Source organism: Tamandua tetradactyla, chromosome 9 (assembly GCF_023851605.1).
Source record: "Tamandua tetradactyla isolate mTamTet1 chromosome 9, mTamTet1.pri, whole genome shotgun sequence".
In the NCBI taxonomy this organism is placed as follows: domain Eukaryota; kingdom Metazoa; phylum Chordata; class Mammalia; order Pilosa; family Myrmecophagidae; genus Tamandua; species Tamandua tetradactyla.
The window spans coordinates 2,319,047-2,341,543 of NC_135335.1; the positions used below are offsets into that span (position 1 = coordinate 2,319,047).

Here is a 22,497-nt window from a genome sequence, read left to right on the forward strand (position 1 = left end):
CCATCTCATTCGTTCTTTCTGCAAATACATATTGTAACCCCCTCCCCCCGGGGGTGTGCCGGCACCCTCTCACCCAAGGGGACTCCTTGTTGAAGGGCGGGGACTTTCTGGTGAGGGGATCATTGCAATAAATGAACCGGAATAAGCCAGCCTGGGGGTGCTCGGTGGGGGCCTGGGGGTGGCTCCTAAGTCATGGGTGGTCACAGCCGAGTTCCCACACCTCTGGCTACCTGCCATTGCCAGTGTCCCTCTGTCCTGTGCAGTTCCCAAGCCGCGGAAGTAGCCCACGCAGTCCAGGCCGCTGCCCTCACCGGCCCCCAGGGAGACCTCGGACCACGGTGGCAGCGGCAACACAGGTTCCAGGGGGAGGACAAGGTCCTCCTTCCCCACAGCCTGGGGCAGCGCCGACTCCTCTCCCTCACCTGCCCCGGCAGCCGGCCCACCGCGCGGGACCCAAACCCCACCCAGGCCCGGAAGGCGCGGCCCCCCGCCCCTCCCCACCCACCGCTCCCACCCGCCGTCCCCTTGCGCTGCCCAGGAGCCAGCGACCCCGCCGGATTCTTCTCCACCCACAGCGAACTCGGAGGCTCCCACGGCGCCCCGCGCCCAGCCCCGAGCCCGGAGCGCCTCAGGCCGCACGGGGCCGCCCCTTCTGCCGCCCGGAGAGTGGCTGCGTGTCCCGGGACCGCTCCCCTTGCCCTTTCCGCGCGGTCGCTGCCCCTGTCGCCGCCGCGCGCTCCTGTCGGTGCCTGGCGGGGCCGGTGGGCGCGGGCGGGGGCGGGGCCGGGCAGGTGCCCGAGGGCGCGTGCGGGGGAGGGCACGCAGGTGGGCGCGGGCGGGGCGCGAGGCCAGCAGGTGGGAGGGGCGGGGCCAAGCAGGTGCCCGAGGGCGCGGACTGGCACGGGCTGGGGCGCAACCGGCGGGCCGGGGGCGGGGCCTCCGGGGCGGGGCGCGCCGTCCCCAGGGAGAAGCCCCGCCCCGTCCCCCGGCGGGGCGGGCCGCGGGCGCCCTACGGCGGGGCTGGCACAGCCGACGCCCGCACTGCGCCCCGGCGCCCGGCCTCGCAGGCGCTCCGGTGCCGCCGCCCGGCCCGGCCCCCCGCGTCCCGGTCTCGCCATGGCCGCCGCCTCGTCCCCGCCTAGGGCCGAGAGGAAGTGTCGGGTCTGGGGCCGCCTGCCGGGCGCCCGGCGGGGCAGCGCGGGCCTGGCCAAGAAGTGCCCCTTCTCGCTGGAGCTGGCCGAGGGCGGCCCGGCGGGCGGCGCGCTCTACGCGCCCATCGCGCCTCCCGGCGCCCCCGCGCCGCCCCCCGCCGCGCCCTCCGCCGACCTGGGCCCGCAGCCGCGCGTGAACCTCGACCCGCGCATGTCCATCTACAGCGCGCGCCGCCCGCTGCTGGTGCGCACCCACGTCCAGGGCCGCGTCTACAACTTCCTCGAGCGCCCCACGGGCTGGAAGTGCTTCGTCTACCACTTCGCCGTGTGAGTGCTGCCGCGGGCCGGCGCCCCGGGCGGGGAGGAGGGAGGCGGTGGGGACGGTCCACGCGCGGCCGCTTCAAGGGCGGGGCCGGACGCCTGACGCCTGACGCCTGGAGTCCGCGGTGGCTGCGGCGGGTGCGCGCGGGGCTGTCTGGGGTTGAGGGGTGCCCCCGGCCCGAAGTCGGTGCCCGACTCCCTGGTGTTAATGCTTTTGGGAGAAGAACGTATCCCGGGGCGCAGGCCTTTGGGTGCGATGGAGAGAGCCCCCCAGGGTCGCTGTGCGGGGGGGCGACCCCCAGGAGGGACGGTGCAGGGTGCTTCTGCTGTCCCAACATTCTCCCACACCCTGGGATGCCCCACGCAGGCAGGGGGTCTCTCCTGGGTGGGTGGGGAGGCAGGGGCATGCATCTGTCCAGGGTGGCAGCTGTGGTCTGCCTGGAGGGGTCAGCGAGGGAGGGGGCGTGGGGGGCCATGTTTTCGTGGGCAATGGGACAAAGATATGCAGGGTGAAAAGCGGGCAGGTAGTAGCAGCACCTGCCCTCGCTGTTCCCGGCATGTGTGCTCAGCTGGGGCAGTGCTGCGCCCCTCCCCTTGCTCCCACCTGGAGCCCTCCCCTGCCCGCCGGGCGGCCACACTTCCTGGGTACCCAGATGGTGGTTGTTAACACCCTGCCAGCCCCTGGTCCCCGCTCACCAGGATGGGCTCCTGCAGGTGCTTCCCACCTGGGGTGCCACACACGTGGGCTTGGGGGAGGGCTGGCTGGCAGCTGGGTACTACTTCCTGCTGGGTGAGGCGGGTCCCCGGCCATGGGGGGCCATGGCAGGGCCCCTGCATCTGGGGTCAGTCACTGCTGGTGTCTGTGGGAGGGGGAGGCCCTGCCTGGGGCAGTCTTGGGTCCAGGGGTGTTGGTGTGCCATGACCCCAAGGCCCCCCGGCTGAGTGGACGGGCGGCTCTGTGGACAGATGCCCGGCTGGTGGGGTCCATCCCACCTCCTGCCCCGCCTGTGGTCTCAGCCTCCCCTGAAGAGCTCTGGGTGAGCTGCTGTGGGAGGGGCTGTGCCCGGGGCCCTGAAGCCCACGTGTCTGCTTGGTCGGGGGCCTGGCCCCTCCTCATGCCTTGGCCACATGGGCCGCAGGGAGTGTCCTGGGCTGCCTGGAGGAAGAGGGCTGGCGGGCATGCAGGAAGTCCCTGCTGACACTTGTGTTTTCTTCCTGATTCTGATTGTTTAGCCCTAGGAAGTTTCTCCCGGAGCTCGCCCTCTCCCAGCCTCCCGCGGAGCAGGGCAAGGCCTGCTGTGGGGACGCCACCCCCCACGGAGGAGGGCCACCTGGGCCACCTTGGCCAGTCTGTCCCTGCTCTGGGCACTGTTCCATGGTGAGCCATGGTCCTGGGGATCGAATCTCGGGGCATCCTGGGAAGGTGCCCCCTCACCCCCTCGTGCCTCCAGCAGGCCAGCCGGCCGGGGACACTGTCCCTGGAGCGAGGCCAGGCCCTAGGGTTTTCAGGGGAGCCCCGTGAGATGGGCCCTGGTGCAATTGTAAGGCCCAGTCCACATAGCCACAGAGCAAAGGCTGGTCCTGGAGAGGCGGCTCAGGGCCGGGGGTGTGCGTCCTGGGGGGGGGCCCTGAGAAGGGAGAGCCCAGCCTGGGCGGTGCAAGGGGCTGGGCTGGGAAGTGCTGCAGGATAGCCCTGGGGGGCACACTTCCCCATCGCCCCTTTGCAGATGCCCTGAGATGGCGCAAGCCATCTGGGGAAGCAGGCCAGGATATCCTGTGCTCCCCACCCCCATCTCCTCGGTGCACCCCTGCGCGGTCCTTCCTGTGCTTATCCAGACCTTCCCTGTCTGGCCAGGGTCAGGGAGCAGGACGCTGCCTCCCCTGGCCGCTGCCTCCCCTCTGCTGGGACTTCCCGTGCCGTCCCCAAGTGGCCACTGGCTTAGCACCGAAGAAGCCCTGCAGATCTCTTCCTCCCCTCCCTCCCTTTCCCTCCTTCTCCCTCCTCCCCCTTTTCTCCCCCTCCTCCTCTTCTCCCCTCCCCCTCTTCTCCCCCTCCTCCTCTTCTCCCCCTCCTCCTCTTCTCCCCCTCCTCCTCTTCTCCCCTCCCCCTTTTCTCCCCCTCCTCCTCTTCTCCCCCTCCCCCTTTTCTCCCCCTCCTCCTCTTCTCCCCTCCCCCCTTTCTCCCCTCCTCCTCTTCTCCCCCTCCCCCTTTTCTCCCCCTCCTCCTCTTCTCCACCTCCCCCTTTTCTCCCCCTCCTCCTCTTTCCCCTTTCCCCCTTCTCCCTTATTTCTCCTTTCATTCCCCCTCCACTTCTCTCCCTAACCCTTCTTCTCTCTCTCCCTCTCCCTTCTCTTTCCCTCCTCTCCTGCCCCTCTTTCTTCTCTCCCCCTACTCTCTCCTCCCTCCTTTCTCTCCCTCTTCCTCTCTTCCTCTCCTCACTCTCTTCCCCTCCTCTCCCCTATCTCTTGTCAATTCCTTCTCCTCTCTCCTGTCCTTTGTCCCTCTGCCCCGTTCTCCCTCTCATCTCTTTTCTTTTTCCTTTTCCCCCTCTCTTCCTCTCTTCCTACCTCCCCTTCCACCCCCACTCCATCCTCCGCCCCCTCCCATTCTCCCCCCTCCCCCAGCTCTTGGGCAGTGCTGGAGCACGTGGAGAGGTGCTTGTCTTTTCCCAAAGGCCCCTGGCCTTGCCCCAACCTCTCTGCCTGCCTCAGATCTTGGTGCTGCCACTGCGCTGAGCATCCCTGGGGGAGCACTCGCCCCTCTCTGTGCCTCCATGCCCTCACCCCCGTGGCGCTGTGAGGCTGAGCCCAGTGGCCGTGTGGTGGTGTGGGTGGCCACCGTCCACTCTCATTGCCAAGAGGCCTGAGGTCCTGGTTGCAGCTGAGCAGGGACGCTCGGGGGCCAGCTGGGGATGGGGTGGGGCAGCTGCCCCGCCCCTGCATGGCTCTGTATCCCCTGCTCCCCGCCTCCGTCCTCCGTCTTCCCAGCACTGTCCCCCTGCCATGCGGCGGGTGTTGATCATTGCTGGCGCTGGACACGCTGCCACCCGGATTCGGCCTTGGTCCTGGGCAGCGTCCTCCTTCTGTGGCTCGAGACCCTGCCCACCGTGGGAACTGCTGAGGTGGTTGGCTAGGAGAGCGTGCAGGGGGCCCATGGTAGGCAGATGCACCCGAGAGGTGCCGCCAAGAAGCTGCAGGGCTCCCGCGGGCTGGTGGGGAGACGGGGCGATGCCTCTGTGGAGCTAGGGAGGGCGGGTGGGCCATGCGCGAAGATGGAGGCGGGGTGTGGGGCTGCGGGGCCATGTGGGAAACTGCCGTGGCACCTCGGAGTCATCCCGGGGGAGGGACCGGGGGCCGCAGCCCCATGAGCGCTCCTGGAGCCCATCGTGTCGCTGCCGCATCTCCATGCCATGCCCAGTGCCTTCCGAGCGTGGTGAGGGACCCCATCTCATGGAGGCAGCGGGACTGTGCTTGATGAGGGAGGGGCGGGAAGCCCGCTGGGCCCCGTCTACTCTGCTCCGGGCAGGGGTGACCCTGGCACAGCCACATGTACTGAGCTTTGTCACTCAGGGACAAACGGTGGGACCGAGGTGGCAGAGGAGCTGGGGCAGGGCAGCCAGGCCCTCCTTCCACAGGCTCTTGGTAGAGGAGCAGGAAATTCAGGGGTAGCCGCACGACCACAGCTCTGCTCAGAGACCTCCTCCTCCAGGAAGCCTGCCATGTAACCCCAGGCTGAGTGCCGCCTCCTTTCTTTGCCTCCCATGCCCCTAGAGCCCCAGGTGCATTTCTGGCTTGGCCATTGGCCTCTGAGGGGTCGGGTGGGTAGGGCCGGCGCCCAGCAGGTGGTGGGCGCTCACAGGGGATGCTTGGCTTCCAGGCCTGGTCCCTGCTGATCCCCTCGTCACCCTCCAGCCTGGGCTGGACTGTCAGGCCGCCACCCAGCAGCTCTGACCCCCGCCGGCACGCCAGCCTGATGACACCCTTCTGTGGGTATTTTTATCCGGCGCATTCCTGAGTGAAGACCGAGCGGGTGCTCGGGAGGGCAGTGGGCAGAGGCCAGCCGTGACCCTCCTGTGACCTGGGGGAGAGGCCACAGCCCGTGGGGGCCGGAGCTGATCCCCACGTGGGTGGAAGGCCTGCGGCCGGGCACCGGGGAGGGCACAGCCTCCTGGCTGGGCTGGGGCCCCGTGAGTGCGGGGCGCCAGCTGGAGTCGGGTCTTGGCTGAAGATAGGACTTTCCAAACAGGCTCTCAAGTGCCATGAGCCCCCCACTGCTCCTCTTTCTGGGGGAACCCATAACCCCTCGATGGAGGCACTGGGGCAGGGAGAGGTCATGCCAGGTCATTGACTCCTCTGAAGCTCAGAGCTAGGGACAGCCACATTGCCTTGTAGGTGGGGAAACTGAGGCCCAGCACTTCAGCCAGAATGCACCTGGGAAGCTGCTCCGCTTTTGCCTGACGAGTGCTGTAGTCTCCAGGCCAGGTGACCCTGCTTTGTGCCCCAGAGGCCACCCCCAGGCAGCATGCACTGCCCCCCATGCCCCCCACCTACAGAAGGCTCTTTTCCACCCACCCCCTCCAGCCCCCGAAACACTTTCCCTGCACGCCCTCGTCGGCCCCACCTGTAGGGTGTGGGATCTAGGGTCTTGGGGAGCAGGGTCTGAGCCCCCTCCATGTCTCCAAGTGGGTCACCTTCTCCGCTCCTTGTCCAGACTACAGTCGGGCAAGCTGCAGCGCCGCTCATACCACCTTCTCCCGGCCCCTCCCTGCTGAACTGCCCCCCAGCTCCATGAAAAGATCCAGGGATTCGGAGGCAGGAACCAAAGCCAGGCCAGCTGCACTGGCCACCCTGGCAAGGCCCTTTCTCTGCGTGGGGGCTCCCCGGCCTGCCGGGACCTCCAGCGCCCCCGAGGTAGGGGCCACCTCCTAGGCGTCACACTGGGCACAGCCTGCCCAGCTCGGAGGGAGCAAGCGAAGGACTCCATGGCCGAAGCGAACGGGGCCCCTTGTTCGAGCTCAGACCCCCGTCCACCCCGAGGGGCCTGTCTGGACAGGGCCCAAGGGAACCCTGGAGTCCTGGACAGAGCGCACAGCTGCCTGGGTGCCGCAGCTTTGGTGTGGTGTCCGTAACTACCACTTCACAGACCCGACGGCACGGTCGTCTGTGACACTTGCCACCATGCTTGGCAAAGACGTCCCCAAATGTCATGACGCGCAAAGCTGTGATGGCTGTTCTCGTTTGCTGGCTGCCGGAATGCAATATACCAGAAACAGAATGGCTTTTAAAAAGGGAAATTTAATAAATTGCTAGTTTACAGTTCTAAGGCTGAGGAAATGTCCCAATTAAAACGAGTCTATAGAAACGTCCAATCTAAGGCATCCAGGGAAAGATACCTTGGTTCAAGAAGGCCGATGAAGTTCAGGGTTTCTCTCTCAAGTGAGAAGGCACGTGGCAAACAGTCAGGGCTTCTCTCTCAGCTGGAAGGGCACATAGTGAACACGGTGTCATCTGCTAGCTTTCTCTCCTGGCTTCCTGTTTCATGAAGCTCCCCGGGAGGCGTTTTCCTTCTTCATCTCCAAAGGTCGCTGGCTGGTGAACTCTGCTTCTCATGGCTGTGTCGTTCTCCTCTGCTCTCTCTGAATCTCCTTCATTCTCCAAAATGTTTCCTCTTTTATAGGACTCCAGAAACTTATCAGGACACACCCAAATGAGTGGAGACATGTTGTCACCTAATCTGGCTTAACAACCACTCTTGATTAAATCACATCTCCAGGGAGATGATCTGTTGGCAGTTTCAAACATACAGTATTGAATAGGGATTATTCTGCCTTTACGAAATGGGGTTTTGATTTAAACATGGCTTTTCTAGGGGGCATCCTTCCTTTCAGACCAGCACAATGATGGAAACTGGATGGTGCTGGCAGGTGATGGTCAGAAAACCCCAAAACAGAACAAAAATCTGTGCATGGGCTCGGTGGCATGTGACATGGGCCACGTCTCCAGTGCCCGGGAGAAGAGGGCGTCCGTGAGGGGCTGGACGTCTAGGGGCCTGCAGGGAAGCGATATGCCCTGACCCCGCAGCGTAAGTGCCAGGGGGGTCAGAGAACCTCAGAAGAGGGCCCGGGTGGGTTCCTCAGTACTCCGAGGTGGGGGAGCCCGCCCCCAGGACAAGGCAGCTGCAGGACGAGCCCACCAGCTCAAGATCCCTTAGGAATGGGGCGATTGTGAAGGGCGGCGAGGGACACGTTGGTCCAGCACAGAGCTGCTGCGAACAGGAGAAACTCCCCATAAAAGGTGGGCCCCCAGGGCTCCCCCTCCCGCGGGGAAGGCAGGCGAGTGCACTGCCTCGGGTGGGCCGAGGTCCGGACCCGTTGGGAGACGCTGCTACAGGCGAGGCCGGGGGAGGCCACGCTCCTGCCGCCGGGTGGGGTGGGGGTGGGTGATGGCCAGTAGCCGTGGGGTGGGGGATTCGGGCATCTCTGTGGAGTGACGTCTGCGGAGTGACGTCTGCGGCGTCCCTCAGCCCCCTGCGTCCTGCTTCCCCCGTGCCCTTGGGATGGTGCAGGAAGGTGAAACGGGCGGCGGCTGTGGTTGCGCGTGGGGGGCTGCCTGCAATGGCAACTGGCGGGGAAACGCCACTGTCCACGCAAGGCTGTGGACTTGCCGTGCATGGAGAACCACTCGGCCGTGCAGAAGGAACCTGGTGAGCTAGGCCTGGGAGGACATATCGCCAGGATACCTTTTTAAATTTATTATTATTATTATTATTATTATTATTATTATTATTATTATTTGCACGGGAAGCAAACCCGAGTCTCCGACAGCAAGTGGGAACTCTACCTGCTGAGTCACCGTGACCCACCCCAGGATTCATTTTTAAGTGGAAAAAGTACAACCTGCTCCTTTCATCTACTGATGGGATTGGGGCATAAATGTACCCATACTCGCTCAAACATTATTAGGCAAAAGCCACAGAGAGAAGGATAAACTGACACCTAAAAAAAAATGGTTGCCCAAAGTGGGATGGAGGGGACACGACAGCAACTGGCTGTCTCTCGGCATACCTAATTTCATAGATTTGAGTTTTGAACCATGTATTTAAAAAATTTTAAAAGTGCCCCCTAATCTCTAAATTAAAAATCCCCAAATGATTCTTAATAGAAAAAGCAGACCCTCATAGTAAAAATCAAATAAAGGACACTTCCTGGGTCCTGGTTGGAGGGATACCTGCCCAGCTGAGAGCTCATTTCAGGTGACACACCCAAGAAATCTGCCTAGAACAGAAGGAATAGCCTGCGGGCAGGTACACGTACTCGAATGGTTTTAGTGTCCACATCACAGCTATGTTTTATCGTTCTAGGACGGTTGCCTGAGAACTGGGGGATCAGGCGAGTGAGCAGTTGTGTTGGTTTGCTGAGAACTGAGAGTTTTGGTGGAGGAGAAAGTGATGTGAGACGGGTGAGGGCAGGCGAAAAGCTTCCAGCCCTGCAGCTGAGTTCGAAGTTTCGGCATGGTGCGTTCGTGATGATTTTAGTGTTAAAATGTTTCCCGCACCCTGGATGCCACTTCCCAAAAGGAGCCGGGGGTCTCGGAGGAAGCCCCGAGCCCAGGGCTGGGGCGGGAGACATACGAGCCGGGCCGGGCCAGGCCATGCCGTCCTCCTGGAGCAGGAACAGTCTCAGAGACCAGCAGGGCCACGTCACAGGACTCGCGGACACTGGCTTTGCCCCTGGCTGAGGAGGGGGCATTGGGTGGCCCCAGGAATAACAGCGGCAGTGGATGGAAAGGTGCCCCGGGGTTTGGATGCATGCGTCCAGGGACTGGAATCACAGTCACCTTCAGAGGTTAGCAGGGACACAACTCGTTTTAGAAACCTGAGAATGCGGCCAGTATCCTGGTCTCCCGCGGGAACTGCCCCACAGGGAACCTCTCAGGGTCCCTGCTGACACCCGAGAGGCTGTGCTGGGGGGTGGGAGTGGCATGAACTCGGCCTTGAGCCACCAGCCTCTCCAAAAGACAGGCAGACAAAGTGACTGCCTGGCAGAAGCGTGCCAGTCTGAGGTTTCCTTGATTGAATAAATGCGTGAATGAATGAATGAAACAACCTGATCATGCCTCTCGATCTCTGTACAGGCATCAGCCACATCGGGGACAAACTTAGTGGCCCTGATTTCTTTAACAAATAAAGGACCAAAAAAATAAATGAAAAGTGAGCGAGGAAGCAGGTCCTAAAGATCAGAAGAATCTATCGGAAAAACTTATTGACCAACTTTCATATCTGACCTTTTTTTGGTCCCAGTTAAACAAACTGCAAAAGATATTCTTTGAAGTTCCGTGTAACTTGCGGCAACACCCTTTGACTGTGAGTGGCCAGCCGGCTGCCACCTGCTTCCAGGGCAGTGCACTGGGCACGTGTTTGCCCCTGGCGTGTGCACCTGGCGTGTGTACCTGGCGTGTGCACCTGGCGGGGGAGGGTGGACCTGGGGAGAGGGCAGGTGAGTGGAGGGGTTGGGGGATTTTAGGGGGCTGTGGTGCAGACCAAGCTGCTGGTTCTATCCCAAGGGCCCGTTGTGACCTGGCCAGCTGCGCGTCTTGAGGGAGCTGCCACGGTGAGCTGTGCTGGGCCTGTTGTTTTCCCCACAGGGCGACCCTTTCCCTAATCACACTTGCTCCGGCGGGCTCACGCGTGTGCTGCTCCCACGCAGTAGTGCGGGTTCCTGCCGGCTGCACGCAGTGTCGGGGCTTCTCAGTGCACAGTTAAGGCGCGGTTCGAGGCCCAGGGTGATTGGAGAGCCACTTCAGCTGCGCCGTGTGTGTCACGCAGATGCGTTTCTGTGCGCCTCAGTGTTGTGTGGGGACGGGACAACCCTCCCCTCCCGAGACGGCAGGAGGTGACGCGGGGGGGGGGAGAGCGTTCCCATAACTGAATCCCCACGTGATTGGCGTCTTGGCCTCTGGGGCTGGCGGGCTTCTCCCCGAGGGCACGTCCACGCTAGGCTCGCGCCAGCCCTGGCATTACCGCTAACTGCCAGCGTGCTCACCTCTGGGTGCATCCAGCCTCTGCCTCTGCCCTCTCCTCGGCATCTGTGAGAGTGGAGCTGAGGCCCACCCTCATGCAGGGTGGTCTCATCTTAGGACCCTCACCCTGATTCCAGACCCCGTTTCCAAACGAGGTCGCGCTCTGGGGTTGGGGTGGACGTGAAGTTTTGAGGGGACCTGTTCAGCCCCTGCTGTCAGACCAAGACTTTGCAGCCTCATGGCTGCTACTGTAATTGAGACAAAAACTCACGGGACAGCGCACCTGTGCCCATGTGGGATGGGACAGCGGAAGAATAGCTTCTGTGCTAGGGTGCCAGCCCTCACGGCAGACTGGCAGTGGTTTGTCCTCAGCCTTGGGCTGAGAGCAGAACCAGCCCTGGTCTGGCAAGCTGCAGTCATGCTTTTACTTGGCTGCATGGTATTCCCTGTGATGCCTCCCTGTGGTTTTTGCGACTCATCTCCTACAGGCTTCTGATCTTAGCTTTACAAATAAAACTTGGCTCAGTCTACACACCAGAGGCCGAGGGCTAAAGCTGGTGGGTCCAAGCTGACCATATCTGTTACATGGCTTTCCGTGGTGGTGTCCTGAGTCCCAGAATGTTCTTTTTTTTTTTTTTTTTTTTTTTTTTTAAAGGAAAGACAGAGAGAAGGAAGGAAGGAAGGAAGAAAGGGAAACATTTTTAAACATTTTCTTGTTTTATTGTATTCTGTTTCTCCGTTTTTGTTACATGGGCTGGGGCCGGGAATCGAACCGAGGTCCTCCGGCATAGCAGGCAAGCACTTTGCCCGCTGAGCCACCGCGGCCCGCCCCCAGAATGTTCTTTTAAAAACATAATCAGATCAAGCTGCTCCCTGGTTCCCTGAAGCTGGCCCTACCCTCCGAAGTGGGTCCCCACACCTATGCACGGGGGTCTGCCCCAACCCCCTATCTGAGTGTGCCTCTTCGCGTTGTGCTCCTCACATGCTCTGTTCCAGCTGCCCTTCCACCTCGGTGCCCCTGTGGGTGCTGTGGGTCCCACTGACTCCGAGTGAGCTGTCCGCATCGCCTGCCCTGACAGCCTTCCTGTGCCTTCACAGTTTTATTCTGCTGCAGGCTGCCTCCCCAGATGACGAGCTGGGGGGGACGGGCCTCCTGGCCACGGGGCTTGCTGGGGGCCCCCCCGTTGGTGCCAGGCTGTGGTGGCCGTTCTGGAGGCCACTTGTTCTCAGCTGAATCGTGTCCTCCCCAAAGGCCCATTGAGGTCCTGGTGCCCTTCAGAACGTGACCTTGGAAATTGGATGGTTTCAGATAGAAGTGGGCACATGGCCATGGGCCCCACTGTGCAGGGAGGATCTGTCCCCCTAAGATGGGCGGGAGGACCCGGGGGAGCCCCTTGGCGATGGAGGCAGCCTCGCCAGTCACCCCCAGAAGTGGAGCGAGGCCAGGAGGTTTCTCCCGTGCACATTTCATTCCTGACCCCCAGAACCCATGAGACGATGCACCTCTGCCATTGGAAGCCCCCCGGTTGGCAGCGGCCCCAGGACTCTCAGCTGCGGGGCCCCTGTAAACGAAGGGCTGGGTAACCATGTGGCCAGGACCCTCACCAGAACTTCCTTGGCCAGCCCGTGCTCCTCCAAGGAGGCTTTAATTCATCGGCATGTGGGGGGTGGGAGGCGCTCCCCGCCACCAGCTCCTGCCTGAGGGACAGGTGTGCTCACCTGTCGGGGCTGGGGGTGAACTCTGTGTGGCCCCCCGTGGGTGCTGCCAGGCTCTTGGTGCCCCCGGAATTCCCTCCCTGGAGGCAACAGGCCTCACCCCTGCCCTTCCCCGGTGGCCCGGGGGTCTGCAAAGGGCCAACTTCTCAGGCTTTGCCCCCGCGGAGGCTTTGCAGTGGCAGCCAAACCAGAGAGTGGGCGCCGTCCTCCTGAGCCCACCCCTCCCTCCCCAGGAGCTGAATTCCAGGGCTGGGGCAGAAGACTGGTTTAGCCAGAATTGGTGGATATTTTTTCCTTATCTGCAGGGAACGTGTGGGTCAGACCAGGTAGGGATTTATCTCAAGCCACCCAGCAGGTTTGGCAATCTTTTAGACAAACTGAACCGAACCCCTGAAATCAATGACAAATCTATCCACAAGTGTTTTCTTTCTAGCTCAGGAGCCGCTCCCCGGGCTGATATGGAAATCCGTTTATCTAAGATTCCCGGCCCAGGTAGGAAGGCCACGCACCTGTGCAGAGCTGAGGCCCACCCCGGAGGGTTCCAGTCTCAGCAAAGGCCCCCAGGACCCCCGAGCTGGTGGAGGAACTAGAGTGGGGCTGCCCACACAGCAGTGGAGAGGGGCGGCAGGGGTCAGGGTGAGCCCCGTCACCAACCTGCCTCTCTCCATGCGGACAAATGCCACCCTGCTCCAGGTCTCCGTGGGGGACACTCTGAGCAGCCTCCTAACGGATTTCCAGGCTGTTCTACTTTGGTCCTAAAATAGCCTTTGAAGCACTGTCCAGGCGAGTGGATTTCCCAGGCGCAGACAAGATAAGGCAGCAGGCCTGTGGGCCAACCCAGGAGTGGGAGCTGGGTGAGCGTGCTGCCTCTTGCCCGTGCCCCCTGCCAGACGCCCTTCCTGGGCACCCCCAGAGGGCTCTCATCTCCTGCAGGTGCACACATGGTAGGACGGCGGTTGGGCGGGCCCGCGTTCTCCCCACCACCAGTGGCATCTGCTGCGTGGCCCCTGCCTCCGAGAGAACCTCAGGCTTGCGGCTGTGGTAGATGAAGTGCAGTCTCCACACGTTTCCACCCCAGCCTGCAGTGGGGTGCAGGGATGGGGGGCAGGTGTGTGGATGGAAGGCAGGGTGGATGGAGGATGGATGGATGGGTGGTGTGCCAATGGATGGGCGATGGGTGGAGGGTTTGGGGAGGTTGGGTGAGTGGTTGGGTGGATGAAGCAATGGCGGGTGGGTGGGTGGTGCTGGGTGGATGCTGACAGCTGTAGGTGGGATGGAGATGGGGGTGACGGCCTCCGCCGGGTGCCCCGGCTGTCTGCTGTGGGGGAAGCTCTGGAGCGGGTCCCTGGGTGGGTGCAGCCTTGGCCCCTCCTGCCGGGTTGGTGGGGGGTTTGCTGCTTCTCAGCCGTCGGGGGGCTGGGCCACTTCCTGCGCGTCTGGACCGGCTTGGCCGCGGTGTAAGCTCCCCACTCCTGAGGGGAGATGGTCTGGCGCCTTCCTGGCATGCAGAAGCAGTAGAGCAGCCTCCCCGGCGTTGCATCTGTGGGTGCCATTTCTCCCACATGCACCTGCAGAGCCTTCCCGCAGTCTGGGGTCTGGGGCAGGGGGCACGGCCATGGCTGTCCCGGGGCTGCGCTGCCCCGCTGGCCACATGTGTGAGGATGGCAAGGCTGGGCAGGGCCTTCGGGGGCCTCAGGGCCAGTACCCAGGGATTACGCTCTCTTCCTGAGCCCTGCGAGTCCTGCGAAGGCCCCTGGCTTCTGGGTGCAGGGTCTCTCCTGGCATGGCGGCCCCCGTCCGGTCGCTGAGGGGTCAGTACTCACGCGTTGGGGTACCTTGGAAATGCCCTCTGCTCACCCTCATGGGCCGGGGAACTGTGGGGGGCGGTGGGGGAGGGGCCTATGCCTCTCCTGCAGGAACAGGCGGGGAGGGGTGCTGGGCGGGGGCCCCCTGTAACAGCCCAGGGAGACCCAGACCCAAAGGGCAGGGGGCCAGCAACCCTGAAAGGCAGGGTGGGGAGGGCAGGGGAACCGGGGGAGACCCACCCAGGGCTGTGCTCGAGGCAAGTGGGGGGCTGAGTGCTGGGGAGCGGCGAGGAGGGGCCGCCGGGGACCCCTCTGAGGGGGCCCGGCTGTGGGGACGCGGCTGGAGAGGCGTGGGGGGCAGAGGGCGACTCCAGGCCCCGCCCCACTGTGTCTGGCTGCCGAGCAGCACCCCGAGTGCTGGTGTGCTGGGGGGTGACCTTGTGTGACCCGTCGGGCCCGCGCCCCGCTGAGCCCCAGCCGCGCCCCGGGACCTGAGATAAGGCGGCGAAAGGCTCTGAAGTGCCGGGGGCCCCCCGCCACCCCGGCCGGGGACTGTTCAAGGTCCCAGTGGCGCTCCATGGAGGCGCGGCGCCTTCCCGGCAGACTCCGGAACGTTCCGGCCGCCCTTGGCACGGCGGGCTGGGAGGGGCTGGAGGCAGTGGCCGGGCCCCGACCCCTCACCTGCCATCAGGGTGCTTCCCGTGGGGGGGTGGGGGTGCTTGGGGCGGCCCTTTGGGGGTGCCCTCAGTCCCTGAGCACCAGCTCAGCCGTGGCTCCCAGAGGAGCCCGGCTGTGGAGGGGACACCTCAGGGCCCCCCTCCGGGGAGGAGACAAGGCTGGGGGAGCCCATGTGCAGCTCAGCTCTGAGCCAAGCCTGTGGGACTCCAGGGACCGATGGGGCCTCCCCGCTTCCTGAGCTCCCCAAGCCTTTTTGTGCTTGTGGGGGGGCTTTGGCACTGTGCTGGGGGTCGGCCTCTGGACCCAGACCCCACGCCTTCTCGGGTCTCAGTTTCTCAGGGGCAGGGGCTCCCCACGTGAGTGGCCAGAAGGGCAGTTTCTCACCAGGGGCTTGCATCCCGCCAGGGCCAGTACTGGCTCAGACAGGACGCGGTTCCCAGGACCAGGGCCCCTCCCCACAGCAGGCACCTCCCCAGAAAGCCGGCAGTGTCTGGCCGCGGGGGTTGGGGGCGGCTGGGGCCTGGTGTGGGGGACGCTGGGGAGCCCCAGGGCAGCAGGGCCAGCGTGCTTGTCCAGTGGGGTGAAACTTTGCTGGCGTGGGCTTGTGGTCAGGCAGCCCCCCTGAGCTGCCACCAGGTGCCCGGGAGGGGCCCTCTGTGCGGCTGGGGCCTGGGGTGCTGGCCTGGGGTCCGGGCTGTGTGTGGCTCCCGGGGCCATGTCCAGACCTGAGGGGAGCTGGCATCCCAGCAGCCTTCTCTGCCCTCTTCCTCTCTGCCCGGGCTGCCCTTGGGCTGGGCCTCGCACCCACGAAGGAAATGTGGTCCCTGGGGGCCTGCCACCCCCGACTCACAGCTGGTGCCAGGCCTGCGTACCAGGGGAAGCCCCACTGGAAGCCAGGCCAGTTGTTCAGGAGGGAAGCCCAGGGCCCTGGCACAACCCTCAGGGACTGCGGGCGCCCTGTGCAGCCAGCCAGCCACAGGGCCTTCCAGTGTGACTCCCGAGGCCAGGGGTCTCCCGATCAGAGCCCCCCAGGCTGAGCCACTGCCTGGGACCACACAGCCGGCCGGTGTCCAGAGTAGAGGTCAGACCCTGTCGTGGGCCTCTCTGGGTCCCCCCAGCCCATGTATTGTCTCCTCCTGTGGCCCCATTCACGGTCAGTGCTTGGGGGTTGATGGGGCAGTGGGACTCTCAGAGTGGGGCTCACCCCTGACCTGGGGGGTGGGCTTGCTGGGGGAGGCCGGCTGGGAGGGTTGGTCCCGCTGCGTGGCATGGTGGGAGGCGGGGCCTAGCTGCCTGCTGTGGGCAGGGACCCGGGAGAAGGGGGCTCCCTTAGATGGGTTCCCTCAGTGGGACCCCCAGCCAGTGGCACCCAGGCTGGCGGGAGGCCTTGGAGGGGTGGCCTTGGGCCTGCTGAGGGTCCTGTCGGGCAGGGACAGCATGCACCGGGCAGGCTGGATGGCAGCTGCTCCCCGTGCTGACTGGTCCCCACACTGCCAGCTGCTCCCCACACTGCCAGCTGCTCCCCACGCCAGCCAGTTGCTCCCCACGCCGGCAGCCCTGGGGCATAGGCCGCTCGCCTCAGCATGGGCGCCCGCTGCAGCCTCCTGGGTGCCACACTCTACCGGGTGGATCTGGAACTGGATGGTTCCTGGTGGCCCTGCCAGGCCTGTAACCCGACCCGTCCTTCCCTGGGCAGTGCCTGCTTGGAGCCAGCCTGGAGCCCATGCCCCCGCCTTGTGGGAAAGACAGAGCCACGCTATGCCCGGCTACCTGCTTGCTGTGGGGAAAACCAAGACCCAGGGCACAGAGGGCCCTCCCAGGGTGATGGTGGAGGCTCAGCTGAGCCCCTTCCTGATGGACTGCTTGTGATGGGGAATTTCCCTGGGGCGCTTCCCCCAGGCAGGGCCCCTCCCTGCCCCGTGCTGGACCCACATTGCAGGAAGAAGCAAGAGAGCCATGCTGGGGTTGGGGCGCTGGGGGTCCCTCCCTTCCTGCTAGTGCTGGGGGCCCTGGGTGCTGGGGTCCTGGGTGCTGGGGCCCTGGGTGTTGGGGGCCCTGGGTGTTGGGGGGTTCTAGGGGCCCTGGGTGCTGGTACCCTCCCTCCTGGCCTCGGAGCTGCTGTCCACAGAGGGGGAGGGCTGGCCCACCCAGGCAGCTGCAGCCTTGGGCACCCTCGGCTTGTCCTGGAAGGGGTTGAGGGGTGAGGGTGGCATCACGGATGAGGGACATCTGCCCAGGCTCAGGATTCTGGCCTCTGGTGTCAGCCTTGACCAGGGAGGCTGCGCCCTGGGGGCAGTTGGCTGTCGCTCCCGTCCTGCAGCCCTGTGGCCAGGGGTCCCCTGTGGTGGCAGAGGGAGAGAGCCTCCCTGGGGCGGGGCTGAGGGTCACTCCACCCATGGCCTCAGGCGTCCTGTCTGGACAGGGGGTCCTGCAGCACTTTCTCAGCTCCCCTGACGCCCGGGGCTGGGTGGGCCTGTCTTGCTGGGAGTGTCCTGTGTAGGGGGGGTGGGGGGCGGCTGGTGGGTGCCTGACTCCTGTCCACCACAGGCTAGGGGCACTGCCAACTGAGAATGCCGTGAGGGAAGCAGAAGTGGGAGACCCCTTCACCCCGGGAGATGGGTGGGGGATTCACCTGTAGAAACAGGGGTTCTTCACCCGGGGTGGAGGTGGGGGGGGCCCTTCACCGGGAAGCGGGTGACTCTGCAGTTCTGGGGCTCCTGGGGTGGGCTGAGCAGGGAGCCCCCTGCCCCCCCCTCCCCAGCATGTTGGTGTCCGGCAGGCGGGTAGGCTGTCGGGGAGCCTGCCCTGGCTTTGTGTCACCTCAGCCTGGGTGGGAGGGGGTCGGGTGGGTGTGGCCTTCTGGCTAACCCCAGCTCTTGCGGGGGCAAGGGGTGGCCACAGGAAGTCAGCCGAGGGGTCCTCAGCCGGAGAGGCCAGCCTCCAGAGGCGGCCCCACGTCTGCTGAGAGCTGCGGCCCTGGGGACACGAGCCTCCGATGGAGAAGACATTGCGGTGGCGTTGGTGGGGCTGGGGGTTCAGGAAAGGCTGGTCCTGGCCCCTCCTGCGCTGGGGGAGGGGAGGGAAGCCCAGTGTGCAGGGGCCCGCTGACCCGTGTCCAGCAGCTGGACCCTCCCCCACTCCCTTTCACCTGCCCTGGACCCCTCTGGCTTCTGGGGTAGCCAAGGATCCCTTCTCGGTATAACTTAAAAAATAAACCCAGCTTTACTGAGGTTTCCTTGCCCTATAAATGCTGCACACTTGAAAAGTTCAACTTGATCAGGGTTGGCATATGTGGGCACCGGGAGATCTGTACCCCCATCAGGTCAACAGACCCGCCCCCACCCCTCAGGTCAGCAGACCTGCTGTCACCCACAGAGGTGCCCTGGGGACCCTCTGGGGCCCCTGTCTCCCTATCCCAGGCAACTGCTGGCCTTTCCATCGCTGTAGATGAGCTTGCATTTTGTAGGATTTTACATGAATGGGTCCTGTACCACTGCTCTCTTGGACTGGCCTCTTCCCTCCGTCGTGTTGCACCTTAGTTCCTGCCCGCCGCCGCACGCACCCCTGCTTGTTGGGTGAACACCCACCTCCCTGGGCCTTGGTAAGGACACCTGGGTTGATTCTGGTTGGGGGCCAGGACAGAGGACGCTGCCGTGGGCGTGTGGTCCCAGGCTTGGTGTGGCCACGTGCTTTTTCTTCTCTGGGGAAACCCTTGCGGGGATGGCACGGCCCCATGGGCTTACCGTTTGAGAGACGGCCTGGCTTTTCCAGAGCACCCGCACCGTCCTTCCCCCCAGCGGGGTGGGGTGGGGCTCCCCAGGTCCTCGCTGACACTTGCTGTGATGAGCCTTTTTCACTCTCAGCCATGCTGACAGTGTCGTGACCAGCAGCCCGCTGGGCAGGTATCTGCTGTGGAGTTCTTGGCCATCGGGTGGTTTCTTGGGTGAAGCGTCCACGTCTGTCCACTTACACGATTGGGCTGTTTGTTGTGTTCCTGTTGATTTTGGAGAGTTCTTTATATATGCTGGATCTGAGTTCTTTAACAGATATGTATTTTGCAAAGGTTCTCTCCCTCACTGTGGGCTCGTCTTTTTGTTTCATAAGTATCTTCCAAAGAGCAAAATTTTTATTTGATTTGGATCAAATTTTTATTAGTTTTGAAAGGTAGTTGATCAATTTGTTCTTTAACAGTTGTGTTTTGTGTCCCAAGGCACAAGGACCTTCTGTGTTGTCCCCCAGAAGCTCGTGGCCTTGGGGTTTTGGCCTGTGGTCCCTTCTGTGTGCATCTGGGGAGCTGGGGTTCGAGGAGCTTTGTCCATGTGGGGACATCCAGCCCGGAAGCCTGTCCCTCTCTGCAGCCTTTGGCTGTCACGATTTGGGCTCCTATCTATCAGCAAGCTGCCACGGCCCCCCATTTTCTCTCATCTCCATCTCGGGGTGGCCCTGTGGGATTAGGGGTGAAATGGGCTGCACTGACCTCACAGCTGGAAACAGGAGACCGGGGACTCGAACCCAGGACTCTCCAAGCCTGGAGCCCATGTCGCTTCCAGGTCTCTATCCTTTCTGTCCATGGTACCAGCAAGCAGGGCGCAGAGCCTCCCCCACCACACTCCTGCCGTCTCCTCCTCCCCTCACTGCCTCTTTTTCCTCTCTCTCTCCCTCTCTCATGTTCCTTCCTTGCTCATCTCCCCTCCCCTCCCCCTCCCCCTTTCTCCCCTCCCCTCCCCCTCCTCTTCCCTCCCCCTTTCTCCCCTCTCCTCCCCCTCCCCTCCTCTCCCCTCCCCTCTCTCCTCACCCTCCCTCTGCTCTCCTTCCTCTTTTTCTCTCTCATCCTCCCCCCACGCCGTCCCTCACCGTCCCCCCCCCATCTGCCCCCCTCCCTGCAGCCTCTGAGCTGCTGGGCTGTGAGCAGAGGGTATGACCCTCACCACTGTATCCCAGGGTCTTGGGGCCCCGATGTCCCAGGTTAGGGGTTCCGTGTGCAGCCCCCCACGGCCCAGAGGGGCGGGAAGGGACCTGAGGGCTCCCAAGGCCCACGTTGGCCTTGGATGAGGCACCTGCCCACAGAAAGGGGGGGGGCCTGAGGCTGCATGCAAGCAGAGGCTGGGCCCCGATGGCCACCCGATGGCCGCCCGATGGGCAGCCGGGAGAGGGAGCGTCTGTGCTGAGCCCCTGAGCCCCAGGGATGAGATGGCGTGGCAGGTCCGCAGGCTCCTGGCCCTCTGGGTTCCCTTGGCCTGTCCTTGCCCCTCGCAGGGCCCCGCTTCCTGGTAGGGGCCGGAGGGGTCTGTACCTGCCTCCCCTAGCTCGCTGGAGAAGCGAACACGATAGCCCTGTGGAAGGGCTTTGGAAGGACGCCCTGACCTTCGGGGGGGCCTTGGAGGGTGTGCGGGCGAGTCCGGGCTCCAAGCGCCCCCCTCCACCCCTGGTACCTGGACGAGAGAGGGAAGGGGCCGGGGCGGGCCAAGGGCAGGGCTCCCTGTGCCGTGTCCCTGCTCGTGGCGCTGGCCTGGCGTGGAGTGGATGCTCGGGGACCGCATGTGGCCGGGCCAGGCTGGGGCTGTGGGCAGAGGGCTTCTGTCCACCCACAGACATGGGCCACCCACCGCGTCCTTCCAGAACCCTGGGCCAGAGGGTGCCCTGTGACCCCGGCAGGCTGCGCGGCCTCGCTCACCCCTGCGCTCACCAGAGGCCGTGGAGAGCCCTCGCCGTCGCCGTCGGGGCTTCTAGACCACTGTCCTGCTGGGGCCCGGCACCGAGGCTGCACTGCTGCGGGCACAGGGCGTGGGGCCCGGGCAGCCCAGGGCTCTCTCTGCTACGCGTTTCTGCCTTGATCGTGACACGACGCGGCCTTCCCTCGCCCAGAGGCTTGCTGGGTGCTGGGCCATGGGTGACACAGGGCCCGGAGCCCAGAGGTTGCCATTCCCGGCCTTGTTTTCTCCTCAGGGGCCAAACGGCAGCTTTGTGGGCGAGGGGCCTGGCAGCTGCTGTCGGCTCTGTTGGCCCCAGGTGGTGGCTGGCCGGGGACAGGTGCCTGGCCTGGGGTGGGGGCTGCTGCCGAGGTGGTGGCTGCTGCTGAGCAGGTCCAGGGTGGGGCTGCTGCCGGGGGGGTGGGTGGGTATGGCCGGCCCTGGTCTGGGGTGTGCCGTCTGCACCCAGTGCTGGAGGGAGCGCCCCACTTTGCAGCTGAGTAACGGGGCTGGGAGAGGTGGGGGTTGGGGGACTGGCCCCAGCAGCCGGCAGGAGGTGAACTGTCCCAGAGGCTCCTTGCACAGGTGCCTGTCGTGCCCTGGGACCAGAGCACTGAGACACAGGTGTGGGCCGAGGCACATCCGTTCGTGGCGGAGACGAAAGCGCGTTGTGTGAGATGTCCTGGCGGGGTGAGGCTGGTGGAGGGGGGTGTACGTGACCCCCCAGGATGGGGGCTCCGGCAGGGGCAGGGGACGCTGCCACACCTCCCGCTCATCCCAGCTCAGCTGGGGGACCCACATCAGGCCTGGGGCAGGCACACAGACACAGTGGATGGTCACAACTGGGGTGGAATGTTCTAGATGGCGTTTGATCACTGTTACAGGGCAGGGGCTCTTGCTATGTGTACCAGTTAGGAGCCATACCTTTGGTCAAGGGGCTTTGTGCATCAGAACCTACTACAAGCTGCAGCGGCCTCTTTACGGAACGGGAAACTGAGGCAGGGGGTGCCTGGTGAGTGAGGGCCACGCTGGATTGAGCCACGTGCCTGACATCTGGGATGGCCTGTGTGTGTGTGTGTGTGTTCACGCGCTTATGTACTTGAACATGTGTTCTTTAAATTGCAAAACACACCTACGTTTACCATTTTGACCGCTTTAAAGCGTCCCGTTCAGCAGCATCAGTGCACTCTCAGAGCTGTGCGGTCCTCACGCTGTTGGGTTCTGGGGCGTTTTCATCACCCCAAAAGGAAGCCCTGCCGCCTTAATGCCCCCGGCACCCACCCACCTGCACCCTGGGTTTGCGTGAGTGTGGGGTCGCAGGATGGGGGCCTCTGTGTGCCTGGGCAGGGGCGGCGTGCGGGGATGCCCCGCCCCTCGAGGTCGCTGGGTGGACTCACGTGGATGGCTTCTCCCGAGCACACCTGTTTCTTTGTCCACGCCTGGAGTGCAAGGGCCACATCGCACAGGCTTGTCCCCGGAGGACCCTCTTTTTGTTTTGGTGCACGGCCCCTTGGCTCCCCTTGCCTGGTCCCCTCAGCCCTGGGACACAACCCCCTGAGCTGCCGCTCCGTGCCCACCATGACCGCTTCCACCCAGAGAGCCCTCTGTTTCCTGGCAGACTAAACTTGCTCCTGTGACCCCTGGTTTAAAATGGAGCCAGTTCTCAGCCCCCTCATCCACCTGGGAAGAGAGAAAAGCCCCCGAGACCGCAGCAAGGGAGAGGGTCCTGGGGAAGAGCCGCCCTTCTCCCTGCTCCCCGAGAGCCAGGTAGGACCGAGGCTCAGTTGAGGGGTCCCCCTGCTGTGCTCCGCCTCCCCCACTCTCCTGCCTCCAGACCTCCAGATCACCCCCCACCAGCAACAGCAGCCTCCGGGCTCTTTGTGGGGGGGCACATGGCCCCCAAGAAAGCCCTGGTTCTGGCACCCCAATCTTGGGGGCAGTGGGGGTGCCCCCTTTCTGGCTCTGCCTCCTGCCCTCTGTGGGCCTTCGGGGCAGTGCTGCCCGCTCTGCCTCCAGGTCACCCTCTCTGCCTGGGCCGCCTCCAGCTCGGGCCCCGTGGCCGGACCCCGGAAGGGTGGCCTGTGCTTCCTCAGGCCCGGAGCTGGGGTCAGGCGGTTC

General features: G+C 64.0%; 1 protein-coding gene across 4 annotated transcripts in view; it reads left to right on the plus strand.

The window, feature by feature from the left end:
* The first annotated feature begins 1,116 nt into the window (after positions 1-1,116).
* The window catches only part of KCNQ1 (potassium voltage-gated channel subfamily Q member 1), a 311,105-nt gene continuing 289,724 nt past the window's right edge, over positions 1,117-22,497 (plus strand). For all 4 annotated transcript variants that reach the window (XM_077115368.1, XM_077115371.1, XM_077115370.1 and 1 more), the window contains exon 1: positions 1,117-1,478. In XM_077115368.1, the coding sequence (XP_076971483.1) occupies positions 1,117-1,478 (362 nt within the window). The remainder of the gene's footprint in view (positions 1,479-22,497) is intronic.